At 32.6% G+C, this 16587-nt stretch overlaps 1 protein-coding gene across 1 annotated transcript in view; it reads left to right on the forward strand.

Moving 5' to 3' along the window:
* LOC119834678 (protein O-mannosyl-transferase TMTC2-like) overlaps window positions 1-16587 on the forward strand; it is a 71505-nt gene that overhangs the window by 43331 nt on the left and 11587 nt on the right. The window contains exons 4-5 of the mRNA XM_038359115.1: window positions 3254-4217; window positions 12322-12436. Coding sequence (XP_038215043.1) covers window positions 3254-4217; window positions 12322-12436 — 1079 coding nt within the window. The remainder of the gene's footprint in view (window positions 1-3253; window positions 4218-12321; window positions 12437-16587) is intronic.

The following is a 16587-nucleotide window of genomic DNA, read 5'->3' on the forward strand; positions in this document are numbered from 1 at the left end:
AATGTTAATTTCCTAACATTTGTTAGCATTTTTGCTAATATATTTTTTACTTTCTTTAAGTATAGCCAGAGGCCACAGCCTCTCATGGTAAGCAATACCCAGCCATCTGACACCTCCTCCCAATAGCCTAGTTATTTAGATCCCATAAAATGCAATATATCATGATATATATAGACTGTATAATAATATACAGACTATATAATAATATATAGACTGCCCAGGCCTATATCTTTAAAGTGCAGTCATGGGTAGGCTGCGACTGGTTTCACACAATACATCTAAACTCTCTAAATGCGTGTGAATCTGTGTCCCGTATAATCCTTTCAAAGAAACGGATCCCTCTGATGAACCCTGAGTATTATGGAAAGTCAATTATTGCATATTCATAATAACAATTGTTATTATCACACATTTAATTTATTGAGTTAGTAACTAAATTATAAAATAAGCTTATGCATTGTATTTTTGGTGATAAATTGGAAGTGCAAAGGATCAATACTGTAAGACCAAACGTTATCTAGAGACGAGGCTTAATAAGTGGTTTGCGACGAAATAACTTTTTTATGCTCCATTTTTAGTAGCTGAGGTTGAAATTAAAAAGGTTTTTCCTGTTGGTGGGGATTTTGTCATATAGTTATGAGTGTATTAAAATTAATGGACCCCTCGGCGCTCAGCGACTTTATGACTTTATACGCAAGGTATCTCAACGGTGGCATTTATTTGCAATTTCGTTCCACGAGATTTGAGGCGAAATTTTTAGACGCAAATTGGGTCACATAAAGTAACATAACTAATAAAATCTTCCATCCGGATTTTAATAAAAGTTACATTTTGTAGCAAGATTTAGGAAAATTTTCATAGAATAACCACAAGTTAAAGGTGACTCCGAACTACATTTGTGATATCTCGATTATGTAAAAACGAAAGTAAAAGTTTGGTCATTATTCATTAATTAATAATAAATATAATTGTGTTCCCATATTTCTCAGTGTGTTGCTCTGCTCGCCTGACACAGTGACTGCATTTGGGTCATCGAAACAAGAGACGCCCACTTTTACATATTACGTAGGAACGATTTCTTCCCAGAATCATTTAAGTAATATCGTTGATAAAAATTTACAATAACTTAAATGAATCTTCTTTTGCCTCACTTGAAAAGCCTATTCTTTAGTCTCTTTCTAAATTCTTCGAATCTTATTAATTATTGTAAATTCAGATTGTTAAATTAGTTTTTCTCTATTGTATTACAATTGCGTCTGTACAGTATAATATAATATGCTTACGCTCCACCTAACCATATAAAAAGTAGCATTAAAAGAGCGTGCGAAACCATCTATAATGTTATATTGCTGTAAAGTGTAAGCTTGCTCTATTTTTATATCGCCACTGTATAAGTATATCACTTGTACGATTTTAAGTTCATTTCCCTGGCGAACTCACTTCGCCGTCTTCAAATATTCAGCAAAATATATTGCGTATAATGAAAAAAATACTTATATCTTTAAAAGATATTCAAAAACGTTATTGTTGTAATAGAATGCAAAACATTAATGTAAATAACCAAATCAAAACAATTTTAATATTTAAATATTCCTTTTCATGCGTTTCAATTCGTTGATTATGTAATCCCTTGTGAGTGTTTTTGTGCATGTTTTTCCTGTCAATGAGACCTGAATAGGTATTTTGATTGTAGTAAAAATTGAATTTGACCAACAAAAACAAATATAATTTATGTTAACTAACATATGTATAATTAAACTATTGATACATGTATAATATTGATTATAACATAAATATCATAAACTGAAATCCATAATAATTAAATGAGTTCAATAATCACGACAATAACAAATTTGTTACTTATTATCACAGGAATATCCAAAATAGCAAAGATTTTGCGCTACATAGTTGAAATCTCCAGGATCGGATTAAATATTTCTCACAGCAACTCTCACCTCGTATAAATTCTAGCAGAAATCCTATACGGATACGTTCAGTGGCGGTTCCCGTGGGCCAGGTCGAATAGGGGACGTAGCACTTACCTTCATAAATCTTTTCCTCCGGCTTCCCGCAACTAACAAGCCGACACTCGGTACTTTCAACTCGTGTCGATACGAACCCCACGCAGTAAATAACAGGGAAAACTTTCATAATGCCTCCCAAATAGATTAGAAAACGGGGCGTTTTAGAATTAATAGCGAAGTGCTAGGTAATTACGTGTAGTATTTAAGTAATGATTAGTGACGTTCCAACTTTGTCCCTTCGTTAGGTTAATTTATTCTAATTGTTTTATTCATTATTGATAAATGTTTGAGAGTTTTTGGGACTTAATCACATTTTTTATTTTTATAACATAACAATTGACCAATTTCAATGACGTGGATGTTAATCGTGAAGTAAGTAAGATTAAAATGGCAAAATGCTTTAACAGTGAAAAAATCAGTTAATGTCTCAACTTTCAAGCATCTTCTAAAAATGTTTTATTAAGTTGAGGCTAATTTGATTGATATTAAGGAAATTTTGAAAGTGGTAATCAATCAACGTTCGAAAAGTTTGTAAAATGCCCGTGTTGTGGACGTTTAAAAATAAAAGTTGTGTCATTCTTAGATAATGGGTATAATTCAAACCATAAATTATCCTTTAACATTAATATTGCTTTTAATCGCATGAAATTCATAAATATTAAAAGATAAATCCTGGGTCACAATAATAGAGCACCTCTATCCGATATTTGAATACATTTTTCTTTTTCCATGAATATCGGAACAAAGTAGATAGGTTATGGAGGTTAGGGGATTTTGGCGAAACAACGAAAAACGACGAAGCGATTATTCATCCATTCCAATCTTGGATGTTCCTTATAGCCTCTTTATTGTAACACACTGTTAGACAAAAGGGAACATTTATGGTATCGATACATCATGTGTCTTTGTAAATGCATCGATCATAATATAACTTGTAAACGATTAGTCTTGGCATTAAGCATACGACGTAAAACGATTCAGGAGAAGCAATTTTAATTATTCTGAATTAATAATGAATTAATTCTGAATTAAAAATGAAATATTTAATGTAATATACACAAGTTAAATAGTATATTTAACCTTTTTGATCCGCTTTAATTATTGCGTATAATTTTAATTTGTTGCACTTTATGCAAATTAATTAATTCCTTACTAAGAGTTCTTGTGTTTTCTTGTTTGTTATGGAGTGTTTCATTTAAAAAAATTAAAACGATTTTCTTTTGTTGCAGTGTCGGTGGCGTAGCATCTGCGCCCTTGCCACGGGCGGACTCACATTATTATACTGGCGATTACGAATTGCCGGTGCTCCATCAGGATTCGCCGCCGCCGACAATCCAACATCGCGCGATGCTTCCTTTTTTACTAGATTTTACACCTTCACTTACCTTCCAGTTTTCAATTTTTTTCTCCTTTTATACCCCTTTCAATTGAGTTTCGATTGGTCTATGGATGCCATTCCTCGGATCACATCCCTTTTCGATATCAGAAATATGTCATCGTTATTTTTCTACGCCGCGGTGTCTAAAGTAACGTGGAAAATTTTCACAAGTGAAATAAAGAGACAACAGGAAAAGAAAGAAAAATTTTATAAAAAGCAAAATAAGAATAAGCAGAAATGGAATAATAACTGCAAACACTACAGTAGGAGACAAGACTGCAGCGAAAGAAAGAGCAACATGCCACATAAAGAAAACCCGTCGTCGAAAAGAGCTTTGTGCCCATGCAATGGCTGTAAACACGCACTCACGGAGGAGCACACAAACGTGTGTCGAGCTATTAACAACAATAATATTATGCATACCTCTTCATGTGTATGTCCGACTGTATATGGCAAGACGAAGACTCAAAATCAAAATAAGTACTCTTATCGCAGTCCCCAAATAGCGATGCTATTATTCACGGCATTTATGGTGCTCCCATTCGTGCCAGCTAGTAATATTCTTTTCTATGTTGGCTTCGTAGTTGCTGAGCGTGTTTTGTATATTCCTAGTGTTGGTTTTTGCTTATTGCTCGGCCTGGGTGCGGGCGCTTTGACAAGAACTTGGCGGCGTAATGAATTGCGAAGCCGTATTTTTATGTTCACGTTGTTAGTGACTTTATGCGCCATGTGTGGCTCTACGCTACGAAGGAATTTAGATTGGCGTGACGAAGAAAGTTTATTTCGAAGCGCCTTACATATTAATCCACCTAAAGGTGAGTTTGCACATTTTCTACTTTTATATTTATAACTATGAAATCGTATCAAGGAATTTTCGAATTCACTGACTATATATTATTTATCTACATTTTTAATGATGCTATATCTAAAGCAAGCCTTATGATAAGCTAAATATTTAATAATTCTCGTTGACCTTGTTGAGAGCACAGCATTCATTTTGTACCTTCTTCAAAAGTTTAATCGAGACGCTCCCTTGTTACTGTTCTAAACGGAGACGTAATTAATTTGTTTGAGAGACAGCTACAAACTAGGTGTCGATGCTGCGTTAGTTCGTTAAAGTTAGAAAAGAGGTTGTCGGCGGCTACTCGGACCTGCTGAGTACTCGGGAGCTTATAATGTATTCACTGCTTCTACTCATAGTTGGACACTTGACCTTTCTAGGACGCTATTAAACATGCATGTATGGCGCTCCCCGGGGGGCGCCTCCGGCTCTTCATATTACAAACTTTACTGCAAAGGGAAAAGTTTCACTTGATGGTTCTATTTTACTTTAATTTTGGCTCATTTTGAAACTTAAATTCCGTCTTAAGAAGTATGCTTATTTATTAACAAACCTAATTTTAATAAACTGATTTGAATATGATGAACGTGCATACTGTTATTAGATGCGCTGAGCAAACAATTATACCTGTTGCGTTAAATAAATGTTGATTTAACTAATATGTTTTTTATGATAGACATAAAGACATTGGAATAGTAATGTTTTTCGCAAGACTATAAGCAATATTTCAAATATATAACGACACATGTGGATGGCTCTTCAATCTGTAACTATCTAAGTTCGCTGGGCTGTTAAAAGAATATGAGAGGGTTCGTAAAAAGGCTTTTCAAAGTTTTATTTTTGTATATTTGCAAGAATAACGGAACTTTCTCTTACGATAGGTGAATATAAAAGCAATTCTTCTTGGTTACATGCAAAATATAATACAAAACTTGGCACTATTTACTATCCGTTGTTTCTGTCTAGGCGAAGGGTTGCTTAAGAATTCTGTGAACAAATCGTTATATTCCCTGAAACATATTTATGTATAATTAGTAATTTTAACAACCGAATAATCATAGAAATTTGTTTTGCAATAAAAATGAAGGTTTGGAATGATTGACACGATCTTGTAAAAATTAAAAATTTGCATTACAGATCAGTTTTTATACGAACTACTTAGTACTTTTAGTTCTATATAACAACAATATTATAATATCACATGGAAACCTATCTAAAGAACTCGTCCGGAATACCAAATACCCATACGGGGTATATCATGCTATATTTTCAGTTTCAATTTCCAGCCTTCGTGCATGTTTAAGAATAATAAGTTGCTACATATTTTCGTAACGTTGTAGGAATTACATTATACTCGCTAAAAGCTACTCACATTAAAATCTCTTTGTGGTACCATCTCAACTTACCTCTTTACTATCAGGCTACATTACTCGCTTCGAAATGTTAAATGGAAAAGAAAATTAATATTGCGATAGAAATGTCATATCTGTAATCTGTACCCTATAAAGGATATGTATCTTGGTTTAACTTGTACTAATATGTTATTAATACGGTTGTGATGGTATTATCATCTATATTCTACAATTGTTGCATTTTTATGGTACACTACACTGAGAAACTATGGCGTTAAGGTTAATGGTTTTAGTTATTAATTTGTTTTAAAAATTATTGTACCTCACCGATTAACAATTACTCGCGTGCGCTTGAGGGATGAAGTACAAAAGGCGAACTTGTCTCTCATAAACGATATCTTCCAGGCTGCCCAAGGTTCACGATAAATAAACTTTACGATATACTACGTATATCGGGTAAGCTAGTATTAAATATATTGTTGAATAAAATTAGAAACAGATTCCTAGTAATGCGCATAATAATCATTAAATGATAAAAAAAGACGAATGTGCTTCCTAACTATGTTGGGCCTAATTATAATATAATAAAATTTGGAATTTTTGAATATGCGATTATTTGCAAATTGGACAAAAATGGGATTATTGGCAATTTGAGAGCAGATATATTAGATATTCATTCATAAAAAAATGCCATATCGCAATCTATTACATATGTGTCTAAATATGCTCACTTCCGGAGACTTATATTTTGTTGATATGAGATTCTAAAAGTTATTTTCTTATTAATGACACAACGGCAAAGCAAAAGAAAGTCTTTGCACCACTTTCACATTTAATCTTTTTGAATGATTTAGATTTTTTTATGATCATTAATTAATGACCTATTCATTTAAAACGATTCATTAATTCAGCCGTCAATAATTTAATTTAAAACAAATATCAAATGAGTCCTATATATTAAATAATATGATTGATTATATCTTATGTAAACAAGAATAACATTATGCAAACCCTGTGATGATAAGCCTCTACCTAAACTTTATACACCGTCAATCATCGTTATGTCAATAGTTATTAAATTATACCCTGACATGACGATCCATTATAATTACATTTCAATTTAGGTAATTGCTAAGATAGCATTAGATATACTCAGTACATAAAAGTTGTTATACCGTTGAATAAATGATTAGAGATATTGTTAGCGTTTCCAATCATTATGTTTCATAAATTATACGATAAGTGTGATAATTTTTTCAGCAAGAAACAACGAACGAAAAACGTTTTTGTTACCAAAAATTAGTTTCGTAAATAAGTTAAGTACACAAAGTAGTTTTGTACAGTTTAAATAAGAAGTAAGAATTGTCTATCTTGATAGAAATTTAACACAAAGTCGGAAACATTTAAAATTCTAAATGTATTGCAATTATTTATGCCTCAGTTCTATTAATCGTTTAAATTCAAATTGCTATCTGGCTCCTAAGATAAACGGGGTTGTATGAGAATTCTTTTAGCTTCCACTAAAGGCTAACTGAATCCAATTTATCTGAGCGGGTATTCGAAACAAGCCAATCACAGGCGTTTTCCCACTTACGATTTTGCTAGGACAAAATTGCGATCTAATCAGACGAGCCTCAGGCTCCATCGAATACACCTTTTGCAGTGATAACAGAACCAATGAACAGGTAAATCTGTGAGATTCGTATTTTACTAAGCAGACGCTTTATAGAAAATTGGTAGTCAATTGAATGGGAGTTACGATACAAAGATTGATTTTACCATTATCTTTTAATGAGGTTTTACGAAGATTGAAAATCACTCATTATATGATTATAAATTCTTGTTGTATAAGTCCACTTTATTTTAGGACCAAAATACATAATATATTATATACAAATTAATTAGTGAGGTGACTTTTAAATCACAGCACAATTTTTTATCTTTCAGTTTTCTACTAGATATATTTCAGTATTATTCTGAATGGACTTCAACCCCAAGCGGTCCGAAGCATGTTAATAAACACTTATAATTGTATAAGAGGCGCTTCGTCACGTCGCTAGCGATGATACTTCAAAGAACCTACATCGTTTAAGGGCTATCAAATTCACAATTAGCAAAAAAGTGCAAAATGCTCTCATTTGAGTTGAATTTCTCACTAACATTTTTATTTAATATGTATAAATTAATATAAATTGTGTATTAGTCAGTTACTTGAAAGGTAAAAATCAATTTAAAACGTTTCAATAGACGTTCCTTCCAATTAACTAAAATTGGATAATAGTTTTATTTTCAATAGGCCCCGAGCTACAAAAGGTAGTCACAAAAGCGATTTATATTTATTCCATTTATATTTGCTTTTACATATCAATATGTTTATTTTATTCACTTTTTCAGAATTTTGAGTAGTTAATAAAATGGTCTTTCACTCAGGGCTGAATATTCAATGATTAGTTAAAACGTAATTGTAGAACATCACGTTAAAGAACCATTTAAAAATTGTTGCGTCTTTTGTTTATTTATTATTTAAAATTTAGGCTATTTAGAAGTATGGGATGGATTAATTTTATCTATGTCTTAATGAAGGAATGGAAAATCGGCCCTTAATGATATAGATCATACTTTCTCACAATTATTTTCTGAAACGTTTTAGTTACAAACGCTTTATTTAAGTACGGAAATAATGGATATCAGTAGCTAAGTATGTGCTATAATTTTCACAAGCCATAAGTTCAACTGGTTGCTCAGTGGTTGGGACCTTGGACTTCATAAGAAAGTTAGGGTTCGAGACTAGACAAAAGCAAGAAGGCACTATTCACATTACACTGACTAAAAATGATGATGATGATCATAAGTAGATCAGTGACAGTTGCGTACATTGCCAATATCTCATCAGAAATAAACATTTTATTATCATACGAAGAAGTTAGAACAAAACTTTTTAATATATTTAAATTACCTATATCAAAGTAACATTAAACAATCACATACATAATCCGGTATTATGAGATTTAATGAAATTGAACTAACAAGTTCGCTAACAAAGACTCGAAAACTTGTGATATAATGTGTTAAGTTGTAGATAATATCAGAAAAGAGCCTTATCAAATCCATCGCATGTGCTCTCAGGGCCTTCAGTGACTATCTGAAGGTTAACTTTGTAATTCTGTGGACTGTTCCACTATTACACGGGTAGACTTATTACACTTGGAATTTTACGTAATGATGACGTTAACTTCGTTAAATAATTATCTTGATTGAAATATTATTTAATTAACACGTAATCAATTTCACTTGTCAAATAAAATATAACTTTATTTATACCATTGTTTTAGAATCTAAACTACATAAATATTTATCCAGCGTGAAGTGAACAAGATTTTAATTGTGTTATAAGATGTAACAAGCAAAATATATTTGAAAGCGCCCGAGGGTCTCATGCGTCTCATGTTCTAATGAATGAAAATATATGGAATGGATAACATTGGCTAACTTTTAAATTGCTATGAATGTGTAAAGAAATTCGAATCAAAATATTAAACTAATGCCACGTCAAGCGAAACGTTTCATAAAAATGTCCAGAATTAAAATCTCATTTTTCTACTTAAACTTGAAATATTATTAAGTCATAGTAATTTTATTACTTTGCGAAAGTATTTAAAAATTAATTTCTTATGTTTTTAATACAATCACGTTTGTATAAGAATGAAAAAAGGTCAAATTAACGTACCGACGAAAAGATCAAGTTTTTTACGAATTAAGACACGCTAAAATTATAAAAAACCGACTGTGTCAATATCTGCCATCTTTGTTTAATTAATTGAAGAACTGAACTGATAGACATCATTTCCTATTCCAATTTCAAATAAAACATTTTTGAAACTAGACGCTCGACCCAACTCCGCTCGGATATCAAGATTCCTGTTTTATCCCAAAGGAGAATTTGATCCGGATAAAAGTATACTATCAACCAAGTCAGCTCATACCCTGTCTGTATACCAAATTTCGTCAAAATCCGTTCAGTAGTTTCAGCGTGATTGACGGACAAACATCCTAACAAACAAACTTTCACATTTATAACTCGTAAGCACCGTTATAAATTCTTTATTTCAATGTACTCATTGTCACTCAATTACACTACATGCACTCGAAATACATGCCCCTCCTTATATCGCAGTCGGGGAATAAAGCCGACGTATAATAGTGCATATGTAACATTCCCACCTATTCTATGAAATTTATCTCACTAGAATATATTTTATGTCACTAGTTGACCTAAAAGTCGGTAGTTTTGTACTCAGTGACGTGATAAATGTGATGGCATCGAATCGGTGCGGCAATAAGCGCGTCTATTCAAGCTCGCAACCCGAGCGTGTGTGGTTTTCAGAGGTCGATAAACATATGTGCAGATATAAATTTATCATACAAATTAAACTATTGTTTTGTACAATACTGAAATAGATAAATATCAAATTAGTAAATCAACTTACGAAATCAACAGTTGCAGATAAATCGAGAGGGAACGGTTTCTTTCTGGTTTGAGTATTGTAGAATATTGTTACGTTTGATGTAGATTTTCCGTGGGTATTTCATTCATTGATCTTTTTTTTTTGTAGTGTAGTGCACAGAATAAGTTGAACTCAAAGTTAAATACTTTATATTTTGTATATGTTCTATTTATATAATTTGTTAAATAATGACTAATTTAAAAGTATTAAACTTTAGTGTCTCTTGTAAAACACTTATCTAGTTACGTTTTGAATACCATTAAAAAAAATAATGTATAGTCAATATGAAATCAACACAATTATACATGTTTGTAAATCACTATATATATACGAGGTGGAGACGACAACGAGATAAAATTAAATGAATATACCAGTACTTTAGTCAGAAAACTTCAAATTTAGATTTCATGATTTTATCCAAAACGCCCTATAGATAAAGGTTACGTACTCCAACTCTTACCGACACTGCATCGTTGCCACACCTCTCGCAGGTTAGCAGCATAGGATAGTGAATGGAAAATTATAAATGATGATCTGTTTTGTTTTCATTTTGTATTTAATGCATTTCTTTTTAGGTTGTTATTAGCATATGTAGGTACTGTGTTATACATTTTTGTTATTGTCGTCTTCAAACAGTACCTATAAAGTTTTATTTTGAAGCATTATTTAAATCTATGATTGATTAGCAAATAATAAATAGAAATATCAGTTTAACGTATATCATAAACCATGCCTATTTAACATGACCACTACTCGATATCCACGGGATGTCATTTAAATAATTTATCAAAATTAAAGACTTTTTAACGGATTTTAAACGATTTATGCATTATATTATTAACCCGACGTTTCAAACAATCGAATAATTCATCGACTTAATGATATTCAGTCCCTAATAGTTTTCTTAATAGACGGTGATTCGGGAATGTTCAGTGAATTTTGGGAGTAGAAGTTTAACGAAATCCTAGTTCATGAATAGGGATCAAGCGGAGATCGGTTTGGCGTTTGATATCAGATCATGGGAGCCATCAGATTAGCGCGCAGGCGGCCTCTATCCGATGTTTGTGTAATGAATTTGCATTGACGTCCTTATTAACTGGGTCGTGTTGGGGGTTTACGCTGCATTTTCATTCGCTTGTTTGTGGAAATTGATTCATTATAAACGTTGCCAGCTTTTCAGTGTTATGTGTATATTTAATCAGTTCTTTGTAATACGATATTTTATGGTTCAGGTAATTATTGTTTCCTCGTATCTTATAATTGGCTTTCCAATGTTGATTTTATTTTGATTAAACGTCTGTTTTGCCCGATATATGATCCATATAGCGTTTATGAAATATTAGCGTAAAAGCAACTAAATCTATGGAGAGGTCATATTATAGGTATAATATCGCATACAATTAATGTAATCTGAGGTGGAGTTATGGTAAAGTTAACAATCTTCCCACCACATCTACATATTAAGACGTACCTGTGTTTAACTACTCCCGAGAACTGCTTAACCATCACGCAGGTGCGTCTTTAATTAGTTTATATTTGATTAGGTAGTGTTAGCTATCTCCTCTAGCATTACTAAGCAATGTGTAGTAACATTAGATCGCGTCATCAAATTCACATACTAATTAGACGTACGTAAATGTAGAGAGTATTATGAAACCCATAGAAAAAATGCTATTTTTGAAAGAAAAAATGCAGCATGGATTTATTATTATTTAATGTTCATGCTTACTGAAAATAACTACGTAATAATATAATTAGCTCGCTTTGACTGTGATCGAAAACCATTAATTGGTGTTCATTAGCAGGAAATTTATTTGGTTTTAATCGTCTATTTGATATTTCCATTTCATGTCAATCATGAATGTGAAATGCAGTGCAAATTGCTGCCACGGAAGCAAGCTTTGTGGCTTGCAGAAAGTGCGCTACACTGTCTATTATATTTAGAACTTAACTTTGAGGATAAATGCATACAATATTTTATTCTCAATACATTCTGGTGTGCAATGTTTAAATTGTAGATGAATAATATTCAAGTTTCGAATATAATAATAAAATATTAAGATCGTTGCGTAATCATAATCTATTTAATGTGAATGACTGTTTAAATGATAAAATTATTCATAACTTTAGGTGGTCGTTGAATTTTTATTTATATTACGAGTATTGCTTAGAAATGTAACTGTTTAATAAGCATATGAAAAAAGTATTTCTTTTTGTTCAGCTTACGGGAATCTGGGCAGCGTTTTGTCTACACAGGGAAGAATTGCAGAGGCTGAGGCTGCGTTTGAAAGAGCACTGAAATATAGACCGAATATGGCCGATGTTCATTATAACTTGTGAGTACCATTGTTTGATATTATTTTCGAACGAGCTGTTAGCTACGTACCTACATCTTGTGATTTAGATTGTAATAAAAACGTCAAAAATTTACATGTATTCTATGTTATTTATAGACGTAGAAACCTTTTAATGCCTTTGGGAGCCGTTTATTTCAGGTTTGAAAGAAAATCTTTTAAATACTGCCTACCTACTATTATTACGATATTGTATTGCATTGGCTTCTTTATTCTGCAAAAAACCTCGATAAAGTTAAACTCAGTGGAACAAATAAAATCAAACTGAAAAGAAATGAAAGGGTATTTCGGTAAATTCAAAATGTTATAATCGAGATAACAAAAGTTCAATAATACATTCAAAAGGCTTCTAAGTTCACTCCAAGGAAAGACGAAAATAATGTTCTATGTACTTTCCTCGGGGGATTGAAAAGTAAAGGTTCGATCCTTATTAGGGACATCGAAAAATATCGTAAAACACAGATACTGTAGGTAATTTTTATTGCGATAACATATACCTACCTAACGTAGAAATTAACAAGCAAAGCAATGAGTTGTCCATTTGTTTTTAAAACTTGGTTGTAATCGAAATACAATGAGACATGAAAATATCTAGTTTTTGCGTAATGGTACAGGACATACCTATTAGTCGTTTATCACTCCATATTCTATATATATCGATATTCTATAGACATGTAACTTAATACAATAACAACTTTTTTAATGTTTCATTTTCAAACAGTTGTAGAGCTATAAGATTTTGTTTATATATCTTTATCCAAAACAAAACTGAAATCATAAAAGGCCATCCGTGCGGGTTCTCGTCGCCATCATATCCTAACATAAAGAGAATTTTAAATGAACTTTCACGAGTAAATATGTACGAATATACTTAAAATAACATACGCCATTTGAATTCAGTTTTAACCCGATTAAAAGTCAAATAAAAATTACTGTACTTCATTCAATTGTTTTGTTTACTAAATCAACGTTTAAACAAATTTGAACATTATAATAATAGATCGGCATTTCTACATTGCGACACAAAATCAATAGGCACACAACACAGGCTGTCCCATTAATTCACTGAAGCTTCGAATACTTGAATTAATCGGGTACGCTCCTCTCGACTCCACCACCTAAGCGTCGGGTTTCCGTGCAGTTTCACAAATTAACGTCATGCCATATAGCATAATTACTGAATGCTCGGCCTAAACTTTTTCCTTTACAACAATTTGGGTTCCCTTTGAAGCCGGCTTGAGTCAAAAATTAAATTGTAAGGTCTCTTCGGGTCAAAGGAGAAATATTTTGTTTTGGCGTTTTATTATTTATTATGTAGGACAATTGGCGCTTATCGTTTGATAAACAAATGATATTGTTAGCTGTTTCCATTATTCTTTCGTGGTTTATTTTGAGGGAGGCTAAGAAAATGAAACTGTTTTGGTTGAATGACTAAATATTCCATCTTGCGTCTTATTTAAAATGTTAATATTATGCCGCTACGTAGAAGCTCGCGTCTGACATGGATGTGGGTAGATTGACAATTTAGGCCACATTAGTCAGTGTGATTTATTGTATGCTAGCACTCACCGCATGTTATGTATGCGAAATGTGTATTTTAATAGAGTTTCAGAAAAGCGTTTATTTAATGTCGGTTTGGAAAATCTTTTACTGAATTATGTTTACATGAAATCATGAAAAAACGGTTAAATAAACGAATTGTTTGATTTTTAGTTTTAGTTTTAGTTTTGATTTATGTCATAGTCGGCAAAGGAGCTGGTGGGTCGCCTGATGGTAAGCGCTACCACCGCCCATGAACATTTCAAGAGGTCAATTGCAGACCTTTCGCCTCTACAAATGCATTGCCGACTTTAATTGGGAAGGGATTAGGAAAGGATTGATGAGAGGAATAAAGGAAAGGACTGGGATGGGTAAGGAAAAGGATATGGGCCTCCGGCTCCCCCACTCACCGTACGAAACACAATAGCAAGCTATTATTTCACGCCGGTTTTCTGTGGGGGTGTGGTACTTCCCCGGTGCGAGCTGGCCCAATTCGTGCCGAAGCGTGCTCGACTCCCACAATAAAAATAAAATATATACATATATATCATTACAGCATGTGGAATTATTGTCCATGAAATATAACTCAAACATTGAAGCAACATTCTCGTTGAAAGATTTATTTTGATAACAGATCAGAACATAACGATTCTCTATAAAGTAGGATTGTTAGTTAGAGATCTATTTTTAACGACTGCTTCAAATACCGCACGATTTTATTATGTATTTTATATGTCATGATAACAAATTCATGACGAAAAAGCACTATATTTCGTCGATCTTATAACGTACAAATATTATTGTATCAGCCACAGATTTAGCTTATTTGATATTCAGTTCCCGCACAAACCTACCAAATGGATGGGTGTTAGTAATGCTAATATACATGTATCATGTCACTTATACCTAATATAACCTGCTTTCTGCATGAACATGATAACCGACCACGTTTCAAATACGATGGAGTTTGAAATCTCTACCATCTTATTCTATTAAGGTCATGTAGCGCGCATGCTCTGATATTATCTTTAATAACATGCGCTCTGTATAATCGAGCGAAGGGGAGACAATTACAAATACGGGAGTTGAGGCGTTTTATTACTTATTGGTTTTTCGCCCCTGATTTCGTGTTCATTAGAAATTCAAATATGCGAATATATTATACGTTTCAACATGTAAGTTAACAAAGTTTATTTTATCAAGTGATAATAAATAAATTTATTTTGATAGTGTTTTGATAGTGAAAATAAATCATTGAATGCTGGGCGTCCCGTACAAAGCATATCTTAAGTTAATAATTGCATTTTCTCAAGAAACTATTAATTGAATTTGACTTATTTAATTTATTCATAGTCATCAGTCATTAAAGCATATTTTACGCCATCTCGCACGTACGTTCGCTTGTGAAGGTAACAGACGGGCGCACTACGGGGTAGCATGTCCCCAAAGACCTCAGTAGACCTGTAACTGGTTGGCCGCACAGTCACGAACGTGAATTTAAGCAAATGTCATCAATTTTATTAAAATAAATGATAACTTTAGTTATCGTCTTTGGACCATATAAAGAATATATGGAGTAATAGATTATAATATATTTGTTTTCTTGTTTTATTATGTATATAATGTAATAGCAAGTAATTGAGCTGGTGGTTGCCTGATACTAAGCTATCACCAACGACGAAGGATAGGCAAAAGATTGACGATGGGAATAAAGAATGGACTGGGAAGGTTGAGAGAAACACAGTAGCATGCTACTATTCCGCGCCGGTCTTCTGTGGGGGTGTGGTACCTTCCACGGAATAAAATGGTGAAATTTGATTCATCCCGCTCGCGTCCTCTCGCAATATTAGATTAGATTTTTTTAAATGTTAGTATGGTGTATAAGCGCCGGATGAATGATCGTCGGATGTATGAATTTTGACTTTACCGGTTTTTAACAAAAAAAAAGTAATATTTGCCAGGCCCTTTCTCTTACCAACGTGAGTTTAAGTGATATTAATTACATTGCTTGCTTCATGTAATTAATGGATGCCCCCTAACACAGTAAAGTTCCATAATATACCACAGTCAATAAAAATTATTGCTTTTTTATTTTAATCGATTATCATTTATCTCTATCATATAGACGTAGATATATAGGTTGTATACTAATATGTATATTTGGTTTTTCGCAAAAGCGAATATGTACCTACATTATTTGTGCTCCAGGTATGTCTCGCCTAAATATCAACTGAAAGCTAAGGTACAATTTTAAAATCCTCACTTTGCACCAAAAAAAGCTATGAAACATTTTTTGCTCGGGTAAGTTGGTGTCGGCTGGTTGATGAGTTATTGTTACTACATCCATAGCAATAAGAACGGATTTTATTAACATTGTTATGACGTACGAATTGCTATCTGAATATTTATGTGCTTCAATTTTAATGTTCGCGTATCAGTAATTCTTATAGATTCTCTGTTTATTTTACGAGTATGTACGTTCCTACTCCGGATTTTTATTGCGTTGTAACATACATACATACATTTCGAGATAAATTACTCTTCTGACTTTTTTTTTAAGTCACGTGCCCCTTTTTCTATTGGTACTTCAATAT

Source organism: Zerene cesonia, chromosome 19 (assembly GCF_012273895.1).
Source record: "Zerene cesonia ecotype Mississippi chromosome 19, Zerene_cesonia_1.1, whole genome shotgun sequence".
NCBI lineage: Eukaryota > Metazoa > Arthropoda > Insecta > Lepidoptera > Pieridae > Zerene > Zerene cesonia.